The sequence below is a fragment of the Balaenoptera acutorostrata genome, chromosome 4, assembly GCF_949987535.1.
Source record: "Balaenoptera acutorostrata chromosome 4, mBalAcu1.1, whole genome shotgun sequence".
NCBI classification, from domain to species: domain Eukaryota; kingdom Metazoa; phylum Chordata; class Mammalia; order Artiodactyla; family Balaenopteridae; genus Balaenoptera; species Balaenoptera acutorostrata.
The window spans coordinates 83,895,820-83,921,368 of record NC_080067.1 but is presented as its reverse complement, the minus strand read 5'-3'; the positions used below and the strand labels follow the sequence as shown (position 1 = coordinate 83,921,368).

At 38.2% G+C, this 25,549-nt stretch overlaps 1 protein-coding gene across 10 annotated transcripts in view; it reads right to left on the bottom strand.

The window, feature by feature from the left end:
- POLQ (DNA polymerase theta) overlaps window positions 1-25,549 on the bottom strand; it is a 120,254-nt gene that overhangs the window by 61,622 nt on the left and 33,083 nt on the right. For all 10 annotated transcript variants that reach the window (XR_009008219.1, XR_009008220.1, XM_007181854.2 and 7 more), the window contains 3 exons: window positions 5,291-5,484; window positions 4,289-4,413; window positions 2,749-2,992 (listed from right to left, as the gene is read on the bottom strand). Coding sequence is in view for 8 of the 10 variants with exons in the window: in XM_007181854.2 (XP_007181916.2) it covers window positions 2,749-2,992; window positions 4,289-4,413; window positions 5,291-5,484 (563 nt within the window). In the remaining 2 variants the exon portion in view is untranslated. The remainder of the gene's footprint in view (window positions 1-2,748; window positions 2,993-4,288; window positions 4,414-5,290; window positions 5,485-25,549) is intronic.

Below are 25,549 nucleotides of genomic sequence, written 5' to 3'. Positions count from 1 at the left end.
AACAAAGTCGCTATTCCTTGCCTCAACACCTCGTCTCCTGATTTATTGGTCTGTTGTGCAGCAGAACAAGCTTGGACTCGGTAACAAACCTGAAGTCATGGCCTGTGAATATCATAGGAGTTCATCAAAGACGTCATGACCTATGGATAGCACAACAAAGATCAACAAAGCTGCAGAGCAGTAGTTGAGAGCGAAGCTAATGCCTTAAATTTTGATCACATCTCTCAGGCTGAGAGTATGATGAAAAAGAGGGAATTATTAAAGAGAAAAGCCACAGGCCCCAAATGGCTAAAGCCCATGATACCAAACCTAGATTTAATACCTAACCTAACTGCAGTTTTGACATTCACCAGAAATGTAATCTTAATCAACCAGTCTAGAATTTCCTGGTCAGCACCAAGAGGTAATCTGTCCATCCTCCCTCCCCACCCGCAAGATACAATCTGCATGATAAAACCCCCTTGCCTTTCCCTTTTACCCCCAAAAAGCTGCCCTGGTATAAAAATAATCCTTTCTTTTATTTTGCTAATAGCTCCTTTGCCCTATCCTTCTTCCTATAAAAACCTTCCATCTTTTAGTAAAACCCCTTCTAGTTCCTAGATTGGATGCTGCAATTCATGAATCACCTAATAAAGCTAGTTGGATCTTCAAATTTACTCAGTTTTTTAACAACCTCTAACAATGGATTCTACTGGTGAGCTGAGGGGTAATAGACTAGTGAGAGCGCAACTTGGCTAGACCCTTCTGCAGAGCAATTTGGAATCTAATAAATCTATATATATGCACTTACCTTCTGAAATCTCATTTCTAGGAATTTACTCTGAAGAAACATCACCAACAATATGAAAATACATATGCACAAGGTAATTCATTACAGATTGTTGGTAATGGCAAGCTATTTGAGACAATCTGAATGTTGGATGGGTTTTCTGGCTTTTACATACCGGGCACTGAAAGGGTGGCCAGTCTCCAAATACATCAGTTTCTATTCAGAAAATTAACATTAATACAATACCGTATCTAATCTACATACCTTACGCAAAATTTACCAATTGTTCCAAGTATGTCCTTTTTCTAATCCAATCTAGAGTAAGGTGGTACATTTAGTTGTCATGTCTCTTTAGCCTGCTTTAATTGGAATCAGCTCCTCAGTCTTTGTTTCCACGACCTTGATATTTTTGAAAAGTACTGGCCAATTATTTTGTAGAATGTCTCTCAATTTAGGTTTGTCTGATGTTTCTCTACAGTTAAATTCACATTAGACATTTTTGATAAAAATATTCCAGGAGTAATGTTGTGTCTTTCTCAGTATGTCACATGAGGAGGCAGATAATGTTGATTTCTCATATTACTATGTTTCATTAATTTTGATCAGTGAAGGTTCTGGGCTTTCAGAAGAATCACAGTCATGGCAATAATGGCCTTAGAATCACACAGAAGAGATTCCAAAATGTGTTTACAAATTTTTTCCAATTAACTTTTTTAAAATGTGTACTGACTTCAGATGACTCCCTGGAAGGGTTAAGTATGATATATGGTATGCTGTTACCACAGAGATACTCCCACATCTGAATTTTTTCACCTCAGGTCTTTTATTACATATTTCTAAGCAAGTATGAATATATCCAAAGAGTCTGTGAAAATCACAGGCTCCAGAGGAGATCAACACCTTTATAAGTAGGTTTTAAAGCATACTCTATGTAGGTTTCAGCCAGAGGCACACCCAAAAGTGACAAAATCGCCCACCAGTGGATCTTGCAATCTGGGGTCACAGGGGATGACCCTGCCCCCACAGCTCCACATTCTCTGCTTGGGTTGCATATGCTTAAGACTCCAAGCAATTTCATCCTTCAAAATCTAGGTAGAGGTAGCTATACAGCTATAGCTATGCTGGCTGTAGTGCATGCTGTACCAGGGCCCACTAGCAGGAATCATACCTGCATTGCTGCCGAAATACACGGAGTAGAGCCCATGATGTGAGGTGGCACTGCGCAGTGAGGCCCTTTCTTTGACTATGCCCCCATCCCTTCCCACATGTTTCAAGTTTCAGAGCGTGTGTCAAACCAAAGAGGAAAGAAGCACTGAACTGGAAATGAGATTAATGCTCTAATTTAGAACAAATTTTTAAAACCTGAAAATAAAACTGTTAATACTGGAAACTGCCTAAACAGCTATAGAATCTGGCTGAGATTCCATACAACAGTGAGTTCAAAGAATAATGGTTGAGAAAATAATTAAGCTATTCCTTGATAATATGCTGAGTCCAGCCCATTCAATGAATTGGTTACACACACACACACACACACACACACACACACACACACACACACACATCAAGAAGTCCTCTTCTCATAAACTGTTTTTGAGAGACTAGTGTTCCAAAGAATATTCAAGAAGAGTATATTTTGAAGTTTTCTTGCCTGAAGAAAATCTAAGATGAGCCCTGGATATATACTGAGAACTAAAATCCATCAATGCAGAAACATTAGTAACTTAACTTTACTCAAACTTTCTAGGAGAGAGTTATGATACATTTAGAAGTGTCCTTAAAGTCATAAAATATATTTTAAATATACAAAAAAAGAAAAAAGTAATCCTCAAAGGGGAAAAGGAGCCACATTTTCTTCCACTTATACCAAATATGGCATGATATTATCTAAGGGAAAAATATTTTAATATATTATCTATTATTTACAAATTTACCTGTTTTCATTTAATAACATATGTAGACAAGGGGATTTTTCTTACCTTTTAAAAGGCACAGCATTTTTCAGAATACTTTCCACCTCAGCAACATCTGCTCTGGCAAGATCGGCCACAGTAAGAAAGCCAGAAGCATAGAGGGATCTGGCTCTCTGTGCATTAAGTAAGGATACCCGGACCAGGTCACACAGCTCCCTCTGGATGCCAAATGTAAGACGCTTCTGAAATTGGGACAGTAGTAGTTCCATGTTGTACCAGCCCAGGCGGTTGGAAAACACTGTAATCATCCCTAGAATATTCATATAATATTTATTGAATTAAAAATTCTTTCTAGACCAATTCTCCGTTTCTTGAGATGTATTTTTGTTTCACTGTTGTTTTTTTCTGCAGAATTATAAAGTTTAACAGGCCCAAGGTATAAAATAATAGGAGAGCAGACATCTTTAAGGGCCTAATTGGCTAGACACATTAAATATCATCTCATTTTTTCTTAATCATGAACTTGCATTTGAAAAAATTGAGGCAGAGCACATAAACACAAAACAAACAAAAAGCCCTCACTAGTTCCCCTCTCTCTCTCTCTCTCTCAATTTTTTTCCTTACTTTCTTTAAGGAAGAAAGAACTCTTAAAACAGGTAAAGAACTCTTTTCACCTAGAGGAAAACAAGAGAGCTAATTTAAATTGTCAAGTGCTGAGAGGATTATTTACAAAGAGTGAAAGTCCCATTGATAATTTCTTAAATAAAAAAAAAAAAAAGGTTGCCCAGCTTGATAGCTATACCCTCTTGAAATAAAGAGGCCAGAGTAGCCAAGTGTCAAGTCATTAAGAAAATCACTTCCCTACAAGAACATTAACCCTAGAGGTAATCTGAGATCTTTGATGCCAGTGAGTTGAAGGGTAAGTCTCTCCCTTCTTACTACCCTCTCCTGGCATCTTTCCCTCAGTAATCTCTCATGCACACAATTTCACAATGAAACTTCTTACACATGTAAACACACTCTCCAGCAGCCCAGGATTTCCCTCCTAAGGGCTTAAGGATTTCTTGGTAAAATCAGACCTAGAGCTTCCCTTGTTTGCCTAGCTTAGAAGATAAGAGTTTAATTTTATTAAGAAAGACCAGTATTTCCTTAGAGAAGAGACATTTAGAACAGTGAGAAAGAAGTCCAGAAATCCCTCTCCACTTGCCATCTTCCACAATAACAAGTATTAATCAATAACTTGATGAGAAAATGAAGACCAGTGAGAACTGTGTCTGTTTCTTCTTACAATACGCCCCCCCCCAACAAAAAAAAGACAGAAAAACAGAAAGAAGAGCAATGGTCAGCAGGTTGCTAGGGAATGGAAGGGGACCAAGATCCAGACACTCAACCAGCTGCTATTCTTCTGTAGCAGGGTAACTGAGCCCACAGGAGTCATAGTTTTGGGTGTTCTGATGATGACAGGAACTATACAAAATTATGGCTTAACATGATCCCCTCACTTTCAGAGAAACCTACAGTAAAATGGAATTTGAAAAAAAGTAATCTTAACTTGGCCTCAAACCACAGAGTCTTAAATAAATGTGGGAACACTTGTTTAACTGACCTGCATAAACAGCAGCTGACTGTTGTAACGATTGAATCTGTCCACGACTGCATCCATATTTCTGATTAATTTCCTTTAAGGGAACTTCACTGATTAAATCTAATAGCACAAGACTGGTAAAAAACCTGGAAAGTAAATTACCAAAAGTATGGTAAGAGGTCACTTATGTCTACTATGAAAGTACAATGTATGTTGAGAAACAAGAAAGAACCAAAAAAGGTAAGAGGGTGAGAAGGTGAGAAGATTCCTAATAGGATATAGGATTAGTGGACAAAGAGCTCAATGTTTGTAAATTCTAACATACGTTAGTACTATAGCAAAAAACTAATATCTGTATAACAAAATGATTTTGTCCATATTTCAATAATGCTAACTAATTTTAAGAAATGAGACTTGGTTCAAGAAATATGATGGCACAAAAATTTTAAAGAACACTTGATACACAATTATATCACCTAATCATATTTCAATCAAAATTTGGTTATAAAAAAGTTTTGATGTGAAAGGCAATTGTGCCACAAATAATCCAAGTATATAATCCTTACAAAATTTACACTTGACTATGATGTAAATAATATGAGACTAATGCTTTAAGAAAAATAATTTTATTATATTTCAAAGAAGCTAAAGCCTGTACAATTTCCCCACCTGAATCTTTTAATCGGCTCTTCCCTACTGGTAACAAGTCACTTCAAAGGATGATACAAACCATATCCTCAAATGGAGCCACACTAAGTTGGCAGTTCTGATCATATATTCTTTAAGGGAAGAAAGTAATTATATGTTCTACTTTAAAAAGTCTTGATATATAGTGGTTTCTTATAAGCTACAAAGAAGAAAAATATCAATAAATTCAGTAAATACAAGAAGTTGAAAATTTTTACTATATTCAGCCAAAACTTTGATTTTACTGACAATGAAAGTGATTACAATAAACTGGACATCTACTGTATATCCAATACTGTGTTAAAAACTGGATAGTCCAGGCTCCTTGATATTTACCTTTTATGGATGGCCATTTGTCGGTGCTGTTTCTCAGTTCTGGCTACTACTTTTCCTTTCACACAGCGAGCCAAGAACCCTTCTTCAACTCCCACTAGCTCTGCCACCCGTTTCATAGAAGCTGGTAACTTCTCCCATAAACAGAAAAATCGATACCAATCAATAGTAGTCCAATCCTCAAACACAGGTGTAACCTAAAGGGAAGAAGCATCATTCATTACCTAAAACTACTGCATTACAAAAGGGACAAAATTGTAAATGTAAACTTCATATTAAAAACAAAGGCTTCAGTATTTGGAAAAATTTCTAAATGTGATAATGCCTCACTTATATGGAAACTTCATTTAATCACAAACAACTCACTGACAAGAGAAAAGAAGAGACCACTAAGCATACAAGCTGGATTTTACAGAATCCAAGAACTTTAATCATAGACACTTTTAATCTCGGTATTCTGATGTTAAATACAATCTTAAGTATTCTGTATGATTTCTGAGAAAATACAGGGAGGGGGAAGAGGAATCAATATTCACAATTGCTATAATATATTATCTGAAGTGTCCAGGATTCAACAACAAAAAAAAAACAATGAGACATGCAAAGAAACAGAAACATGTGTCCCAAACATAGGGGAAAAAGCAGGCAAAAGAAACACCTTTGAGGGGTTCCAGATGTCAGAAATATCTGCAAAGACTTCAAAACAGACATTATAAGTATGGTCAAAGAACAACAACAACAACAAAAAAACATGCTTAATAATGTAAAGGAAAGTATGATGACAATGTCTCATCAAGTAGGGAATATGAGTAAAGAGAAATGATAAAAAAAAAAGAGCCAAATGGCAATTCTAGAGTTAAAAAAATACAACTGAAATGAACTATTAACTATAGAGCTCAACAGTAGATGCAAGCTGGCAGAATAAAGAAACAGCAAACATGAAGATAGATCAATCAAGATTATGCAATCTGAGAGGTGAGAAAAAAGGAAAAAAAAAATGAACAGAGCCTCAGAGAAATGTGGGAAGCATTAAAGTGTACCAACATATGCATAATGAGAGTACCAGAAGAAGACAGAAAGGAACAGAAAGAACATTTGAAGAAATTATGGCTAAAACCTTCCCAAATTTAATGGAAAACTTTACATATGCAAGAGACTAAAAGTGAACTCCAACTAGGAAAGCTCAAAAAGATCCACACCCTGGGCTTCCCTGGAGGCGCAGTGGTTGAGAATCTGCCTGCTAATGCAGGGGACACGGGTTCGAGCCCTGGTCTGGGAAGATCCCACATGCCACGGAGCAGCTGGGCCCGTGAGCCACAACTACTGAGCCTGCGCGTCTGGAGCCTGTGCCCCGCAACGGGAGGGGCCGCAATAGTGAAAGGCCCGCGCACCGCGATGAAGAGCGGTCCCCACACCGCGATGAAGAGTGGCCCCCACTTGCCGCAACTAGAGAAAGCCCTCGCACGAACCGAAGACCCAACACAGCCAAAAATAAATAAATAAATAAATAAAGTAGCTATAAAATTAAAAAAAAAAAAAAGCTAAAAAAAAAAAAAAAAAAAAAGATCCACACCCTGATGCATCAGAGTCAAAATGTAAAATACCAAGAGAAAATCATGAAAGCAGCAGAAGAAAAACAATGCATCACATACAAGGGAAACCAAAAAAAATTAAGAGCTGACTTCTCATCAAAAACAATGGAGGACAGAATGCTGTGAAACAACGTGTTCAAACTGCTGAAAGAAAAAAAAGTCAACCAAGAATCTTATATAAAGGAAAACTAACTTTATAAAATAAAGGCATAACAAAGACATTCCCAGGGCTCTGGGGAGAAGATGGCGGAAGAGTAAGACGCAGAGATCACATTCCTTCCCACAGATACAGTAGAAATACATCTACACGTGGAACTGCTCCTACAGAACACCCACTGAACGCTGGCAGAAAACGTCCGACCTCCAAAAAGGCAAGAAACTCCCCCCGTACTTGGGTAGGGCAAAAGAAAAAAGAAATAACAGAGACAAAAGAATAGGGACGGCACCTGCACCAGTGGGAGGGAGCCGTGAAGGAGGAAAGGTTTCCACGCACTAGGAAGCCCCTTCGCGGGCGGAGACTGCGGGGGGCGGAGGGGGGAAGCTTCAGAGCCACGGAGGAGAGCGCAGCCACAGAGGTGCGGAGGGCAAAGCGGAGAGGTTCCCGCACAGAGGCTCGGCGCCAAGCAGCACTCACCAGCCCGAGAGGCTTGTCTGCTTAGCCGCCGGGGCGGGCGGGGCTGGGAGCTGAGGCTCGGGCTTCGGTCAGATCGCAGGGAGAGGACTGGGGTTGGCAGCGTGAACACAGCCTGAAGGGGTTAGCGCACCACAGCTAGCCCGGAGGGAGTCCGGGAAAAAGTCTGCAGCTGCCGAAGAGGCAAGAGACTTTTTCTTGCCTCTTTGTTTCGCGGCGGGCAAGGAGAGGGGATTCAGAGCGCTGCCTAAACGAACTCCAGAGAAGGGCGCGAGCCGCGGCTATCAGCGCGGATCCCACAGCAACAGGGGCGCAGAGGGAAAATCGGAGAGACTCCCGCACAGAGGCTCGGCGCCGAGCGGCGCTCACCAGCCCGAGAGACTTGTCTGCTCACCCGCCGGGGCGGGCGGGGCTGGGAGCTGAGGCTCGGGCTTCGGTCGGATCGCAGGGAGAGGACTGGGGTTGGCGGCGTGAACACAGCCTCAAGGGGTTGGCGCACCACAGCTAGCCGGGAGGGAGACCGGGAAAAGGTCTGCACCTGCCGAAGAGGCAAGAGACTTTTTCTTGCCTCTTTGTTTCGCTGCGCGCAAGGAGAGGGGATTCAGAGCGCCGCCTAAACGAACTCCAGAGAAGGGCGCAAGCCACGGCGATCAGCGCGGACCCCAGAGACGGGCGTGAGACGCTGGGGCTGCTGCTGCCGCCTCCAAAAAGCCTGTGTGTGAGCACAGGTCACTCTCCACACCTCCCCTCCCGGGAGCCTGTGCAGCCCGCCACTGCCAGGGTCCCGGGATCCGGGGACAACATCCCCGGGAGAACGCACTGCACGCCTCGAGCTGGTGCAACGTCACACCGGCCTCTGACGCTGCAGGCTCGCCCCGCCTCCTCTGTACCCCTCCCTCCCCGCGGCCTGAGTGAGCCAGAGCCCCCGAAGCAGCTGCTCCTTTAACCCCGTCCTGTCTGGGCAGGGAACAGACGCCCTCAGGCGACCTACACGCAGAGGCGGGTCCAAATCCAAAGCGGAACCCCAGGAGCTGTGCGAACAGGGAAGAGAAGGGGAAATCTCTCCCAGCAGCCTCAGAAGCAGCGGATTAAAGCTCCACAAACAACTTGATGTGCCTGCATCTGGTGAATACCTGAATAGACAACGAATCAGCCCAAATTCAGGAGGGGGACTCTGGGAGCAGGAGATATTAATTTTTCCCCTTTTCCTTTTTTTTGTGAGTGTATATGTATATGCTTCTGGGTGAGATTTTGTCTGTATAGCTTTGCTTTACAATAGCTTTATTTTACTTCACTATATTATAGCCTCTTTCTTTCTTTCTTTCTATTTTTTCTCCCTTTTACTCTGAGCCGTGTGGACAAAAGGCTCTTGGTGCTCCAGCCAGGCATCAGGGCCGTGCCTCTGAGGTGGGAGAGCCAACTTCAGAACACTGGTCCACAAGACACCTCCCAGCTCCACGTAATACCAAACGGCAAAAATCTCCCAGAGATCTCCATCTCAACATCAAGACCCAGCTTCACTCAACGACCAGCAAGCTACAGTGCTGGACACCCTATGCCAAACAACTAGCTAGACAGGAACACAACCCCATCCATTAGCAGAGAGGCTGCCTAAAATCAAAATAAGGCCACAGACACCCCAAAATACACCACCAGACGTGGACGTGCCCACCAGAAAGACAAGATCTAGCCTCATCCACCAGAACTCAGGCACTAGTTCCCTCCACCAGGAAGCCTACACAACCCACTGAACCAACCTTAGCCACTGGGGACAGATACCAAAAACAACGGGAACTACGAACCTGCAGCCTGTGAAAAGGAGACCCCAAACACAGTAAGATAGGCAAAATGAGACGACAGAAAAACACACAGCAGATGAAGGAGCAGGCTCAAAACACACTGGACTTAACAAATGAAGAGGAAATAGGTAGTCTACCTGAAAAAGAATTCAGAATAATGATAGTAAGGATGATCCAAAATCTTGGAAATAGAATAGACAAAATGCAAGAAACATTTAACAAGGATGTAGAAGAACTAAAGAGGAACCAAGCAATGATGAAAAACACAATAAATGAAATTAAAAATACTCTAGATGGGATCAATAGTAGAATAACTGAGGCAGAAGAAAGGATAAGTGACCTGGAAGATAAAATGGTGGAAATAACTACTACAGAGCAGAATAAAGAAAAAAGAATGAAAAGAACTGAGGACAGTCTCAGGGACCTCTGGGACAACATTAAACGTGCCAACATTCGAATTATAGGGGTACCAGAAGAAGAAGAGAAAAAGAAAGGGACTGAGAAAATTTTTGAAGAGATTATAGTTGAAAACTTCCCTAATATGGGAAAGGAAATAGTTAATCAAGTCCTGGAAGCACAGAGAGTCCCATACAGGATAAACCCAAGGAGGAACACGCCAAGACACATATTAATCAAACTGTCAAAAATTAAATATAAGGAAAACATATTAAAGGCAGCAAGGGAAAAAAAACAAATAACACACAAGGGAATCCCCATAAGGTTAACATCTGATCTCTCAGCAGAAACTCTGCAAGCCAGAAGGGAGTGGCAGGATATACTTAAAGTCATGAAGGAGAAAAACCTACAACCAAGATTACTCTACCCAGCAAGGATCTCATTCAGATTCGATGGAGAAATTAAAACCTTTACAGACAAGCAAAAGCTGAGAGAGTTCAGCACCACCAAACCAGCTTTACAACAAATGCTAAAGGAACTTCTCTAGGCAAGAAACACAAGAGAAGGAAAACACCTACAATAACAAACCCAAAACATTTAAGAAAATGGGAATAGGAACATACATATCGATAATTACCTTGAATGTAAATGGATTAAATGCTCCCACCAAAAGACACAGGCTGGCTGAATGGATACAAAAACAAGACCCATATATATGCTGTCTACAAGAGACCCACTTCAGACCTAGGGACACATACAGACTGAAAGTGAGGGGATGGAAAAAGATATTCCATGCAAATGGAAATCAAAAGAAAGCTGGAGTAGCAATTCTCATATCAGACAAAATAGACTTTAAAATAAAGACTATTACAAGAGACAAAGAAGGACACTATATAATGATCAAGGGATCGATCCAAGAGGAAGGTATAACAATTGTAAATATTTATGCACCCAACATAGGAGCACCTCAATACATAAGGCAAATACTAACAGCCATAAAAGGGGAAATTGACAGCAACACAATCATAGTAGGGGACTTTAACACCCCACTTTCACCAATGGACAGATCATCCAAAATGAAAATAAATAAGGAAACACAAGCTTTAAATGATACGTTAAACAATATGGACTTAATTGATATTTATAGGACATTCCACCCAAAAACAACAGAATACACATTTTTCTCAAGTGCTCATGGAACATTCTCCAGGATAGATCATATCTTGGGTCACAAATCAAGCCTTGGTAAATTTAAGAAAATTGAAATCGTATCAAGTATCTTTTCCGACCACAACGCTATGAGACTAGATATCAATTACAGGAAAAGATCTGTAAAAAATACAAACACATGGAGGCTACACAATACATTACTTAATAACGAAGTGATTACTGAAGAAATCAAAGGGGAAATCAAAAAATACCTAGAAACAAATGACAATGGAGACACGACGACCCAAAACCTATGGGACACAGCAAAAGCAGTGCTAAGAGGGAAGTTTATAGCAATACAAGCCTACCTCAAGAAACAGGAAACATCTCGAATAAACAACCTAACCTTGCACCTAAAGCAATTAGAGAAAGAAGAACAAAAAAACCCCAAAGCCAGCAGAAGGAAAGAAATTATAAAGATCAGGTCAGAAATAAATGAAAAAGAAATGAAGGAAACAATAGCAAAAATCAATGAAACTAAAAGCTGGTTGTTTGAGAAGATAAACAAAATTGATAAACCATTAGCCAGACTCATCAAGAGAAAAAGGGAGAAGACTCAGATCAATAGAATTAGAAATGAAAAAGGAGAAGTAACCACTGACACTGCAGAAATACAAAAGATCATGAGAGATTACTACAAGCAACTATATGCCAATAAAATGGGACAACCTGGAAGAAATGGACAGATTCTTAGAAATGCACAAACTGCCGAGACTGAACCAGGAAGAAATAGAAAATATGAACAGACCAATCACAAGCACTGAAATTGAAACTGTGATTAAAAACCTTCCAACAAACAAAAGCCCAGGACCAGATGGCTTCACAGGCGAATTCTATCAAACATTTAGAGAAGAGCTAACACCTATCCTTCTCAAACTCTTCCAAAATATTGCAGAGGGAGGAACACTCCCAAACTCATTCTACGAGGCCACCATCACCCTGATACCAAAACCAGACAAAGATGTCACAAAGAAAGAAAACTACAGGCCAATATCACTGATGAACATAGATGCAAAAATCCTCAACAAAATACTAGCAAACAGAATCCAACAGCACATTAAAAGGATCATACACCATGATCAAGTGGGCTTTATCCCAGGAATGCAAGGATTCTTCAATATACGCAAATCAATCAATGTGATACACCATATTAACAAATTGAAGGAGAAAAACCATATGATCATCTCAATAGATGCAGAGAAAGCTTTTGACAAAATTCAACACCCATTTATGATAAAAGCCCTGCAGAAAGTAGGCATAGAGGGAACTTTCCTCAACATAATAAAGGCCATATATGACAAACCCACAGCCAACATTGTCCTCAATGGTGAAAAACTGAAACCATTTCCACTAAGATCAGGAACAAGACAAGGTTGCCCACTCTCACCACTATTATTCAACATAGTTTTGGAAGTGTTAGCCACAGCAATCAGAGAAGACAAAGAAATAAAAGGAATCCAAATCGGAGAAGAAGAAGTAAAGCTGTCACTATTTGCAGATGACATGATACTATACATAGAGAATCCTAAAGATGCTACCAGAAAACTCCTAGAGCTAATCAATGAATTTGGTAAAGTAGCAGGATACAAAATTAATGCACAGAAATCTCTTGCATTTCTATACACTAATGACGAAAAATCTGAAAGTGAAATTAAGAAAACACTCCCATTTACCATTGCAACAACAAGAATAAAATATCTAGGAATAAACCTACCTAAGGAGACAAAAGACCTGTATGCAGAAAATTATAAGACACTGATGAAAGAAATTAAAGATGATACAAATAGATGGAGAGATATACCATGTTCCTGGATTGGAAGAATCAACATTGTGAAAATGTCTCTACTACCCAAAGCAATCTACAGATTCAATGCAATCCCTATCAAACTACCACTGGCATTTTTCACAGAACTAGAACAAAAAATTTCACAATTTGTATGGAAACACAAAAGACCCCGAATAGCCAAAGCAATCTTGAGAACGAAAAATGGAGCTGGGGGAATCAGGCTCCCTGACTTCAGACTATATTACAAAGCTTCAGTAATCAAGACAGTTTGGTACTGGCACAAAAACAGAAATATAGATCAATGGAACAGGATAGAAAGCCCAGAGATAAACCCACACACATATGGTCAACTTATCTTTGATAAAGGAGGCAAGCATATACAGTGGAGAAAAGACAGCCTCTTCAATAAGTGGTGCTGGGAAAATTGGACAGGTACATGTAAAAGTATGAAATTAGAACACTCCCTGACACCATGCACAAAAATAAACTCAAAATGGATTAAAGACCTAAGTGTAAGGCCAGACACTATCAAACTCTTAGAGGAAAACATAGGCAGAACACTCTATGACATACATCACAGCAAGATTCTTTTTGACCCAGCTCCCAGAGAAATGGAAATAAGAACAAAAATAAACAAATGGGACCTAATGAAACTGAAAAGCTTTTGCACAGCAAAGGAAACCATAAACAAGACCAAAAGACAACCCTCAGAATGGGAGAAAATATTTGCAAATGAAGCAACTGACAAAGGATTAATCTCCAAGATTTACAAGCAGCTCATGCAGCTCAATAACAAAAAAACGAACAACCCAATCCAAAAATGGGCAGAAGATCTAAATAGACATTTCTCCAAAGAAGATATACAGATGGCCTACAGACACATGAAAGAATGCTCAACATCATTAATCATTAGAGAAATGCAAATCAAAACTACAATGAGATATCATCTCACACCGGTCAGAATGGCCATCATCAAAAAATCTAGAAACAATAAATGCTGGAGAGGGTGTGGAGGAAAGGGAACACTCTTGCACTGTTGGTGGGAATGTAAATTGATACAGCCACTATGGAGAACAGTATGGAGGTTCCTTAAAAAACTACAAATAGAACTACCATACGACCCAGCAATCCCACTACTGGGCATATACCCTGAGAAAACCATAGGTCAAAAAGAGTCATGTACCAAAATGTTCATTGCAGCTCTATTTACAATAGCCAGGACATGGAAGCAACCTAAATGTCCATCGACAGATGAATGGCTAAAGAAGATGTGGCACATATATACAATGAAATATTACTCAGCCATAAAAAGAAATGAAATGGAGGTATTTGTAATGAGGTGGATGGAGTTAGAGTCTGTCATACAGAGTGAAGTAAGTCAGAAAGAGAAAAACAAATACAGTATGCTAACACATATATATGGAATCTAAGGGAAAAAAAAAAAAAAAAGGCCATGAAGAACCTAGCGGCAAGACGGGAATAAAGACACAGACCTACTAGAGAATGGACCTGAGGATATGGGGAGTGGGTGGGGTGAGATGTGACAGGGTAAGAGAGTGTCATGGACATATATACACTACCAAATGTAAAATAGATAGCTAGTGGGAAGCAGCCGCATAGCACAGGGAGATCAGCTCGGTGCTTTGTGACCACCTAGAGGGGTGGGATGGGGAGGGTGGGAGGGAGGGAGATGCAAGAGGGGAGAGAAATGGGAACATATTGTATATGTATAACTGATTCACTTTGTTATAAAGCAGATGCTAACACACTATTGTAAGGCAATTATACTTCAATAAAGATGTTTGAAAAAAAAAAAGACATTCCCAGATAAACAGAAAATTTGTTGCTAGCAGAATTGCCTTATAAGAACTACTAAAGAAAAGCTCTTCTGGTTGAAAGAGAGTGACCCAAAACAGTATATTAATTCCACACAGAAAAACAAAGAGTGCCAACAAAGGTAATTGCGTGGGTACTTGTAAAGATAGTATTATTGCATATTTCCCCTCCTTTCTTCTCTTGACTTACTTTAAAAAGCAACAGTACAAAACAGTATGTATAAAACATATAAAAATACAAAATGTTTGACAATAACAGCCCAAAGGAGGCAGGTGGGAGCAAAGCTATATTGAAGTAGGAAATAACAAGAGATAGCAACTAAATCCATAGAAACAAATAAAGGGAAGCACAAATCTTAAATAAAAATGTAAATATAACAAATTTTATAAGTATACATTTGCTCTCCTTTCTACTCTCAGCTTCTTTAAAGACATAAAATTGTATAAAATAACAATTATAACAATGTACTGTTGGGTTTGTAACACATGTAGATTAGATGTAACATGTATAACACTAATAGCACGAAAAAGAAAAAAAAATGGAATAGGAATACAGCTATACAAGAATAATGTTTCTATATCTCAATGGGCTCAATGGGATTAAGTAAGTATAAATTTTAAGCTGTATATGCTAACCCCCTGAGTAATTACTGGGAAAATAACTTCAAAAAATATAGAGAAAAATTAAAGAAATTTAAAAATTATACTAGAAAGTTTTGCTTAATTCAAAAGAAATCAGTAAAAGTACAAGAGAACAAAAGAAGACATGAGATATATAGAAAATAGACAAAATGTGGAACATGTAAATCCAACTACATCAATAGTAACATGAAACGCAAATGGGCTAAATAATCTATCAAAGACAAGAGATTGACAGATTGGATAAAAAAAAAACTGGAATCCAACTATATGCTGTCTATAAGAGACACATTACAGATTCAAAAATACAAACAGGTCAAAAGTAAAAGGAAGGGAAAATATGTACACCACAAGTATAACAAAGCCAGAGTAACTAGACTAATATCAGATAAAATAGACTTTTAAAAAAAAGTTCACAGAAGAGGAATATTTTATAATGACAACAGGACCCATCCATCAAAGAAACATAACAACTGTAAATATATACAGGGATCCGAAACACATGAACAAAACTTGACAGAAATGAAGAAACAGACAATTCAAAAATAAGAGTTAAAGATTTAAATACCCTCACTTTCAACAGTGGAAAGAAGAACTAAGAAGATCAACAGGAAATAGAAGGTGAAAACTATACAGTAAATCAACTAGACCTAACAGACATCTGTAGAACTTCAACCAGCAACAGCAGAATGCACATTCTTCTTGAAGCCACATAGAACATTCTCCAGGACAGACCATCTACTAGGCAATAAAACAAGCCTCAATAAATGTAAAAGGATTGAAATCATGTGAAATATGTTTTCTGACAATGGAATGAAATTAAAAATAAATTTTAAAAAATTTTGGAAATTCACAATGTGGAAATTAAACAAGATGCTACTAAATAACAATGGGTCAGAGAAGAAATCACAATTGAAATTACAAACTACCTTGAAATGGATGAAGATAAAAAATGAAAACATAAAATACCAAAACTTATGGGATACAGAGAAAGTAGTGCTTTGAAAGAAATTTATAGTTATAAATTCCTATACTAAAAAAGAATAAAGATCTAAAATCACTATCCTAATCTTCCACCTTAAGACACTGCAAATTGAAGGGCAAAGGAAACTCAAAGCAAGAAGGAAAAAAAAAACAAACAACTATAAAGAGCAGAAATTAATGAAACAGAGAGTAAAAAATAATAGAGAAAATCAACCTAACCAAAATAGGTTCTGTTAAAAGGTAAACTGAAACACATTAAAATTTTCAAGAGTTTATTTGAGCATGCACCAATTAGAATTGGGCAGCGCCAAACCAAAGGCAGTTAGGAGCCCTCTAATGACAGGAGCTAGGGGCAAAGTTTTTATAGAGAAGATGATGAAGAAAAGAAAAGCAATTACAGGACTGGTTATAGCTTTAGCAATTGCCTTATTTGGGAAAACCTAGTTGGCTTTTTGTGATTGGTTGTTCTCAAGTTTCACTTTCTTGGATTCAAGTGCATTGACTAAGGCTTAAGTTTTGGTTTGCTTACATAAGCTAAGACATTAAAGCTGCCTCAGTCTAACAACTTCCTTGTTTAAGTATTGTTAACAGTTCTTTGAAACAATACTGAAACCTTTAGCTAGACTGATCAAGAAAAAGAGAGAGAATACTCAAATTACTAAAATCAGGAATGGAAGAGGGGACACTACTGCTGCCTTATAGAAATAAAAAGAATCATAAAAAAAATACTATGAACAATTGAATACCAACAAATTAGATAACCTAGATGAAATGGACAAATTCCTGGAAACATACCAACTACCAAAACTGATTCAAGAAAAAATAGAAAATCTAAATAGACCTACAACAAGAATAGAGACTGAATTAGTAATCAAAAAATGTACTCCAAAGAAATGTCTAAGCCCAAATGGCTTGACTGGTGAAATCTGTTACCAAATGTTTAAATAATTAACAGCAATCCTTCACAATTTCTTCCAAAAAGAGAGAGGAACACTTCCTAATTCATTCTACTACCTCAAAACCACACAAAATCATCATGAGAATAAAGAACTACAGACCAATGTGTCTTACGAATGTAGATGCAACAATCCTCAACAAAATACCAGCAAACCAAATCTAGCAACATATAAATAGTACTATACAACATGACCAAGTGAGATTTACCCAGAAAATTCAAGATTAATATATCTGAAAATCAAATAATGTAATATCAATAGAATAATGGACAAAAATCCCATGATGATCTCAAAAGATGCAGAAAAAGCACGTCACAAAATCTAACACCTTTTTGTGATTAAAAAAATTCAACAATCTAGGAATAGAAGGTAAATTCCTCAACCTGATAAAGGCTATATACAAAAAATCCACAGCTAACACCATACTTGATGGTGAAAGCCTGAACACTTTCCCTCTAAGATCAGGAACAAGACGAAGATGTCTGCTCTCACTATCTCTATTCGTATTTAACTGGAGATTCTAGACAGGTCAAGAAAAAGAAATAAGATTCATCCACAGTGGAAAGGAAGAAGCAAAACTACCTCTATTTGTAGATGATATGAACTTGTATATAGAAAATCCTAAGGAATCCACCAAAATACTATAAAAATTAATGAACAAGTTTAATAGGCTGCAGCATACAAGATCAAAAAATTTAAAAATTGTTCATACATTTCAATAAACAATCTGAAAAGAAAATTAATAAAGGAATTCCATTTACAATAGCATTAAAAACAATAAAATGTTTAAGAATAAGTAACAAAAGACATATAAAACTTATACTGTGAAAACTATAAAAATTGTTGAAAGAAATTAAAGACCTACACAAATGTGAAGACAGCCATGTACACTAACTGGAAGACTTAACATTGTTAATTGTCATCAAAATTAAAAATCTTTGTGCTTCAAAAGACATAATCGAAAACTTGAAAAGACAACCCACAGAATGCAAGAAAATATTTCCATATCATATATCTCTTAAAAGACTTGTATCCAGAATATATAAAGAACTCTTACAACTCAATAATAAAATGATAAATAACCCAGTTTAAAAATGGGCAAAGGATCTGAGTAGATATTTTTCTAAGGAAGATATTCATGTGGTCAAGAAACAGATGGAAAGGGGTTCAACATCACTACCCATTAGGGAAATACAAATTCAAGCTATAATGAGATAGCACTTCAAGCCCATAAGGATATACTTAAAAAGACAGATAAAAACAAGCATTGGAGAGATGTGGAGAAATGTGAACCCTTGTACACTTCTTGTAGTAATGTAAAATTATGCAGCTGCTTTTTAGGACTTTGGAAGCTCCTCAAAATGTTAAAATTAGTTACCATATGATCCAGCAGTTCTACTCCTAGAGATATACCTAAGAGAATTCAAAACATATGTCCACAAAAACTTGAATATGAATGTTAACAGCAGCATTACTCATAATAGTCAAAAAGTAAAAACATATCAAATGTCCATCATTCTGATGAATGGATAAAGATGTAGTACATCTCTACAATGAAATATTATTCTGCAATATAAAGGACTTAAGAACTGATACATGATAAAACATGGATGAACCTTGAAAACATTATGCTAAGTGAAAGAAACCAGCCATGAAAGACCACATATTATATAATTCCATTTATATGAATAAGAATAGAATAGAAAGTCTATAGAAAAACAGAAAGCACACTGGTGGTTGCTCAGGGGTAGGGGAGGATGAGGAGGCTGAAGGAAAATGGGGAGTGACTGCTAATGAGTACAGGGTTTCTTTCTGGGGTGATGAAAATGTTCTGAAATTAGATGTTGATGACTGCCCAACTCTGTGAACATACTAAAAATCATTGACTTGTACACTTTAAATTATATACTATGTGAATTGTATTGCAACAAAGCTATTTAAAAAACACTCAAATTCCCTATGAGAAAACTTTCAGAACACTCTTGACAGCCCCAAAATAGACTCAAAGAAATAGAGAAACATCTCTTTTCATGAATAAGACCAAATTAAAAAGGATGTTAGTCAGTTCTCCTCCATGTTAATGTATAAATTTAACAATACCAATGAAAATACCAAGTTAATTCTAAGCGATATATGAAAAGGTAGGTAAGCAAGAATACCTATGAACACTAAAAAAGGAGAGCCATGAAACTAATCCTACTAGATAATACAATAAAAGCTTTTAATTAAAACAGAGGTAGTAGTGTACATATTGGTAAAATTGGTCTGTTGTCAGGTCAACAGATGAAATAGAAATATACCCTACAACAAATGGAAATTAGAAATGCATCTAAACACAAATGCAAATTAGTACATAAAAATTGGAGAAAAAAGTTAAATGAAAGCTGAAGAAAATTTTTCAGTCACTGTGTGTAAACAAATCTTTTTAATAAATAAAGATGCGACTACAGATAGCCATTATGAAAAAAGATAAAATTGAAGAACCATATATTAGAATAAACTCTAAATGGAACGGAGCACAAAAGAGAGGGACTACAATCATATAATTACTTGAAGAAAATGTGAGAGAATTTATAATCTCAGAGCAAGAAAAGCATTTCTCACTGATTCTAAAGTTCAAAATTCAACTACATTTTTAAAAAATGCTATACAAAACACACAATAAACAGAGTCAAAAGCCAAGTGAAAAACTAAGAGAAAAATATTTATACCACAAAGAACTACTCTCCTTAATATATATAAAAGAATTGTTAAGGGCTTTCCTGGTGGCGCAGTGGTTGAGAATCTGCCTGCCAATGCAGGGGACACGGGTTCGAGCCCTGGTCTGGGAAGATCCCACATGCCGCGGAGCAACTAGGCCCATGAGCCACAACTACTGAGCCTGTGCGTCTGGAGCCTGTGCTCCACAACAAGAGAGGCCGCGATAGTGAGAGGCCCACACACCGCAATGAAGAGTGGCCCCCGCTCTCCACAGCTAGAGAAAGCCCTCGCACAGAAACAAAGACCCAACACAGCTAAAAATAAATAAATAAATAAATTAAAAAATATATATATTGTTAAAACTTAAGAAAAAGACCGAAAATACAATAGAAAAATGTGCAAGACATGGACAACTCATAGAAAATAAAATACTACCTTAAACATATAGAAAAAATGTTCAAATTTATTCATAATAAAAAGTGTAAATTAAAAGTACACTCAAAAATATAAAAGCTTGACAATATAACTTTATTTATGAGGTTGTGGGAAAATAACCACTCTCATATAGCACTGGTAAAACTGGAAAATGATACAAACGCTACAGAGGGCAATTTTGCAAAACCAAAATCACATATGTCTTTACACTTGACCCAGCAATCATACTTCTAGGATTCTTTCCTAAAGATACACCTCCATCAAAACTAAACTAAACAATAATATATGCCAAAGTTACTCACTGCAGCATCATTTGCCATACCAAAATATTGGGAACAACTCAAATATCCATCAGAGAATTGACTGAATAAACAATGGTATAACCACATACACAATGGGGTTATACAGATATAAAAAGAATAAAAATCTCCATGAACTGACAAAGAGTGATTTCCAAGATATATTAGATATATTGTTAAAGGGGAAAAAGAGGTACAAAGTAATGTATATAGAATACTATCCTCTGAATAAGAAAGGTACAGTGAGACTGTATCTAAGCACTTGCTAATATTTATTAGCACTTGCTAATATTTATACAATGAAAAAGAAAAGACATACACCAGAAACTAATGAAAATAGTTATCTATGAAGGTGACAGGAAACGGCATGCAGGGCATTGACATATAGCTGCCAGACTTCACTGGGTATTCCTTTTTATATAGTTCTGACTTTTGAATCACATAAATGTTTTAAATATTCAAAAAACAAAATAGTACATGCAAACTTAAATGTTTTATTTAAAATATAAATGTACATTAACTTGCCAGTTTTTTGAGATAGGGTTAAGGTCTTTTGAGTATGAGTCTATTGATTAGAATTTACCATGGCTTTCTTATGTAAACCATACCCACAATACATTGTCTCATAAATCCAGTTTCTCTTTTGGTCAAGTGAAGTTAGACATTAAAGAAAATTGCAAAATATCTGTGAACAGTATCCTTCTAGTTGTTTTCCAATATAGATTATAACTTATTTTCAGAGCTTTACAGAAGTCTCACTCACATATTTTATCAGCAATTATTTTAGTAACTTGCATTAAATCTAATTTTCATAGAAGTAAACTGGCAGTCTGACTCTAGAGCCCATAATCATAACCACTGTACAATAAATGAGACTTATTTTTAAGGCCATGCCAGATAACTGGTAAAGACCAGCTTTGAGATTCTCCTTAGACACATTCTCAGGCACAGAACTTTGAACACATTATCACCCACGTAGTACACATGTTCACTAGAGGGGGGGAGGGGGGAAGGCCCTGTACAGAAATTTCTCCTCTGCTCTCCTCTATATAGTGTTTTTATTGAAATACATTTCTTGATAAGCCTTCCTAATTCTTATGATAATTTCAAATTTACCCCCCACGCTCTTGCCTATCAAAACACATGCATTTGCTCTTTCCCCCTTCCCAACTTTATTGAGGTATAATTGACAAATGAAATTGTATATATTTAAGGTGTACAATATAATGATTTGACATATGTATTCACTGTGAAATGATTACCACAATCAAGTTAATTAGCACATCTATCACCTCACATAGTTACCATTGTGTGCATGTGTGTGGTGAGATTCTCTCTGTAAGCAAATTCCAAGTATACAATACAGTATTATTAGCTATAATCACTATGCTGTACATTAAATTCCCAGAACTTATTCATCTTACACAGGCATACCTTGGGGATATTGTGGGTTCAGTTCCAAAACATTACAATAAAGCGATTATCACAATAAAGTGAGCCACACAAGATTTTTGGTTTCCCAGTGCATATAAAAGTTATGTTTTGGTTTAACAGTGCATATAAAAGTAGTCTCTTAAGTATGCAATAGCATTATGTCTAAAAAAAGACCACGCACACACCTTAATCTAAAAATAATGCTGTTAGGGAATTCCCTGGCGGTCCAGTGGTTGGGACTCCACGCTCTCACTGCTGAGGGCCAGGGTTCGGTCCCTGGTGGGGGAACTACGATCCCACAAGCCGCAAGGTAAGATCCCTCAAGCCGCAAGGCACAGCCAAAAATAAATAAATAAAAATAAAAATTTTTAGTTAAAAAAAATAAAAATAATACTGTTAGAAAAATGGCACCAAAAGACTTGTTCAACGTGGGGTTACTATAAAACTTCAATTTCTAAAAAACAGATGCAGTATCTACAAAGTGCAATGAAGCAGAGCAAAGCGCAATAAAATGAGGAGGTATGCCTCTAACTGAAAGTTTGTACCCTTTGACCAACACCTCCCCATGTCCCCCATACCCCAGCCCCTGGCAACCACCATTCCCCTTTGTTTCTGAGTTCAACTTTTCCGATTCCACATTAGCGAGACCATACAAAATTTGTCTTTCTCTGTCTGGCTTATTACACTTAGCACAACACCCTCCAGGTTAATCCACGTTGTCACAAATGGCAAGGTTTCCTTCTTTTTTATGGCTGAATGATGTTCCATTGTATACATAGTTATAAACTCCTATTTTAAGCTAATAACAACTTAACTTCAATGCTATACAAAAACTATGCTTTTACTTCTCCACCCCCTCATATTTTATCAATTTACATTTTATCTTATGTATCTATTAACAAATTATTGTAATTATAGTTATTTTCAATGTTTGTCTTTAACTTTTGTATAAAAGTGATTTGCATACCACCATTACATTCAGAATTCTGAATCTGATTATAAATTTACCTTTACCAGTGAGTTTTATACATTCATACGTTTTTACACTGTTCATTAGCATCCTTTCATTTCAGCTTGAAGAACTCCTTTTAACATTTATTATAATGCATGTCCAGTGGTGATGAATTTCCTCACCTTTTGTTTGTTTGGGAAAGTCTTTATCTTACCTTCATTTCTGAAGGACAGCACTACTTGGTAGAGCATTCTTAGCTGGCAGTTTTCTTCTTTAAATATTTTGAATATATCATACCATTCTCTCTGCAAAGTTTTTGCTGAGAAATCCACTAATGGCCTTTTGAGGTTTCCTTGTACATGACAAGAGTCTTTTCTCCTGTTGCTTTCAAAATTCTGATTCTTGGACTTTTGACAGTTTGATGTGTCTAGATGAAGTCATTTTGGGGTTGTACCTGTTTGGGGTCCTTTTAGCTTCATGTCCATATCTCTCGCCATATTTGGCATGTTTTTAGCCATTATTTCTTTAAATAAACTTTCTGCCATTTTCTCTCTCTCTTCTCCATCTTGGACTTCAATAATGTATATGATGGCATCCCATACGTCTTGCAGGGTTTTTTCACTCTTCATTCTTTCCATCCCCCCAACCCCCACCCCCCCTCCTCTGGATGTATAACTTCAAATGACCTATCTTTTTTTTTTTTTTTTTTTTTTTGGCTGTGTTGGGTCTTCGTTTCTGTGAGAGGGCTTTCTCTAGTTGTGGCAAGCGGGGGCCACTCTTCATCGTGGTGCGCAGGCCTCTCACTATCGCGGCCTCTCTTGTTGCGGAGCACAGGCTCCAGACGCGCAGGCTCAGTAGTTGTGGCTCATGGGCCTAGTTGCTCTGCGGCATGTGGGATCTTCCCAGACCAGGGCTCAAACCCATGTCCCCTGCATTGGCAGGCAGATTCTCAACCACTGCGCCACCAGGGAAGCCCCAAATGACCTATCTTTGAGTTCACTGATTCCTTCTTCTGCTTGATCAAGTCTGCTTTTGAAGCTCTCTATTGAATTTTACAGATCACTCATTGTATTCTTCAGCTCTGGGATTTCTGGGTTTTAGGGGGCTTGGGGGGCTTTTTAAAAATGGTTTCTGTTTCTTTGTTGAACTTCTCATTATGTTCATGTATTGCTTTCTTTATTTTGTTGTTGCCTATCTGTGTTTTCTTGTAGTTAACTGAATTTCATTAAAAGGATTAGTCTGAATTCTTGGTCAGTCAGTTCATAGATCTCTATTTAAGTTTGGTTATTGGAGCTTTATTAGTTTCTTTGGTGGTGTCATGTTTCCCTGATTCTTCATTATTCTTGCATACTGGTGTTGGTGTCTGTGCATTTGAGGAAGCAGTCACCTCTTCCAATCCTCACATTTGCTTTGGCAGAGAAAGACCTTCACTAGTCAGGCTAGCTTGGGGTTCTAGAAAGGGCCAGCTGGTAGAGACCACAGGAGGGCAGGCAGGGCCTCTGGTTGGGTGGGGCCACTGGCTCAGCTCTGCATTCAGGCAGGACCACTGCCTGAGCTGCCTGGTCAGGTGGAACTGCTAGCTGGGGTCCATGGATAGGCATGACCACTGGCTGAGCTCTGAGGTTGGGTAGGGCTGCTGCTTGGGTTCTCCGGTCAGGCAAGAACAAACTGTACTCCCTGGCTGGTTGGTGCCATTAGCTGGATTCCATGTTCAGGTGTAGACAGAGACTGTGCTCCACAGTTGGGTGTGCCCACAGGATGAACTCTGTGTTCATGCAGGACTCCAGGCTATGTTCCACAGTCAGGCTCCCTGGTCAGGTAAGACTGCAAGCAAGCTCTGCAGTTTGGTGGGGCTGCTGGCTTGCCTCTCTTTTTTTTTTTTTTTTTTTAATTAAAAGGTTTTTATTATGACCTTTATTAAGAGCTCATAAATCACATTCTTAATCTGGCTCTGTTACTACTTTTTCCCTCCACGAATTCTCCCAAAGTTATAAAAAATAAAAATTTATAAATATACATTGAGGATTATGCACAGGCCACTAGCCAGGGATGCCAGCTGGGCAGAACTGCTCACCCTGCTTCCTGGCCAGATGGGGACGTCATTCTGATGTCACAGTGAGTGGAATCGCTTACTGGCCTCTCTGATTGGGCGAGGTGGCCAGGAGAGATGCAGAGCCACTGCCATGATCCACATACTGGTCACTGTGAGCCCCGCCCACTTTTTTGTTACTAGCTGACCCTTGGTGGTCTAGCCTTGCCAATATTCCCAGGGTTCTCCATGAGGCGAGACAGAAGTGACCTTCCCAGGGAATACTCCAGAATGCTGAGGAAACTGGATGACTACCTTGACTCTCTTCTCCCCACTAGAGAAACTGGATGCCTCAGTGTGGCACTGTGCTTGCTTGAAGGAGCGGCAACAGAGTCAAAGTGAAACCACTGCTCTCAGTGTTCTCATGTGGCCTCTCTCAGTTTTTGTGCTCTAAGAGAGTGTTTTAACCTCACCACCAGGTTCTGGGATTTTCAGAAAGGCATTCTTGACTGTGAATAGTTGTTAATCTGTATTTTTGATGAGGACTAGAGCCAGGGATCTCCTATACCACCATCTTGCTTACACC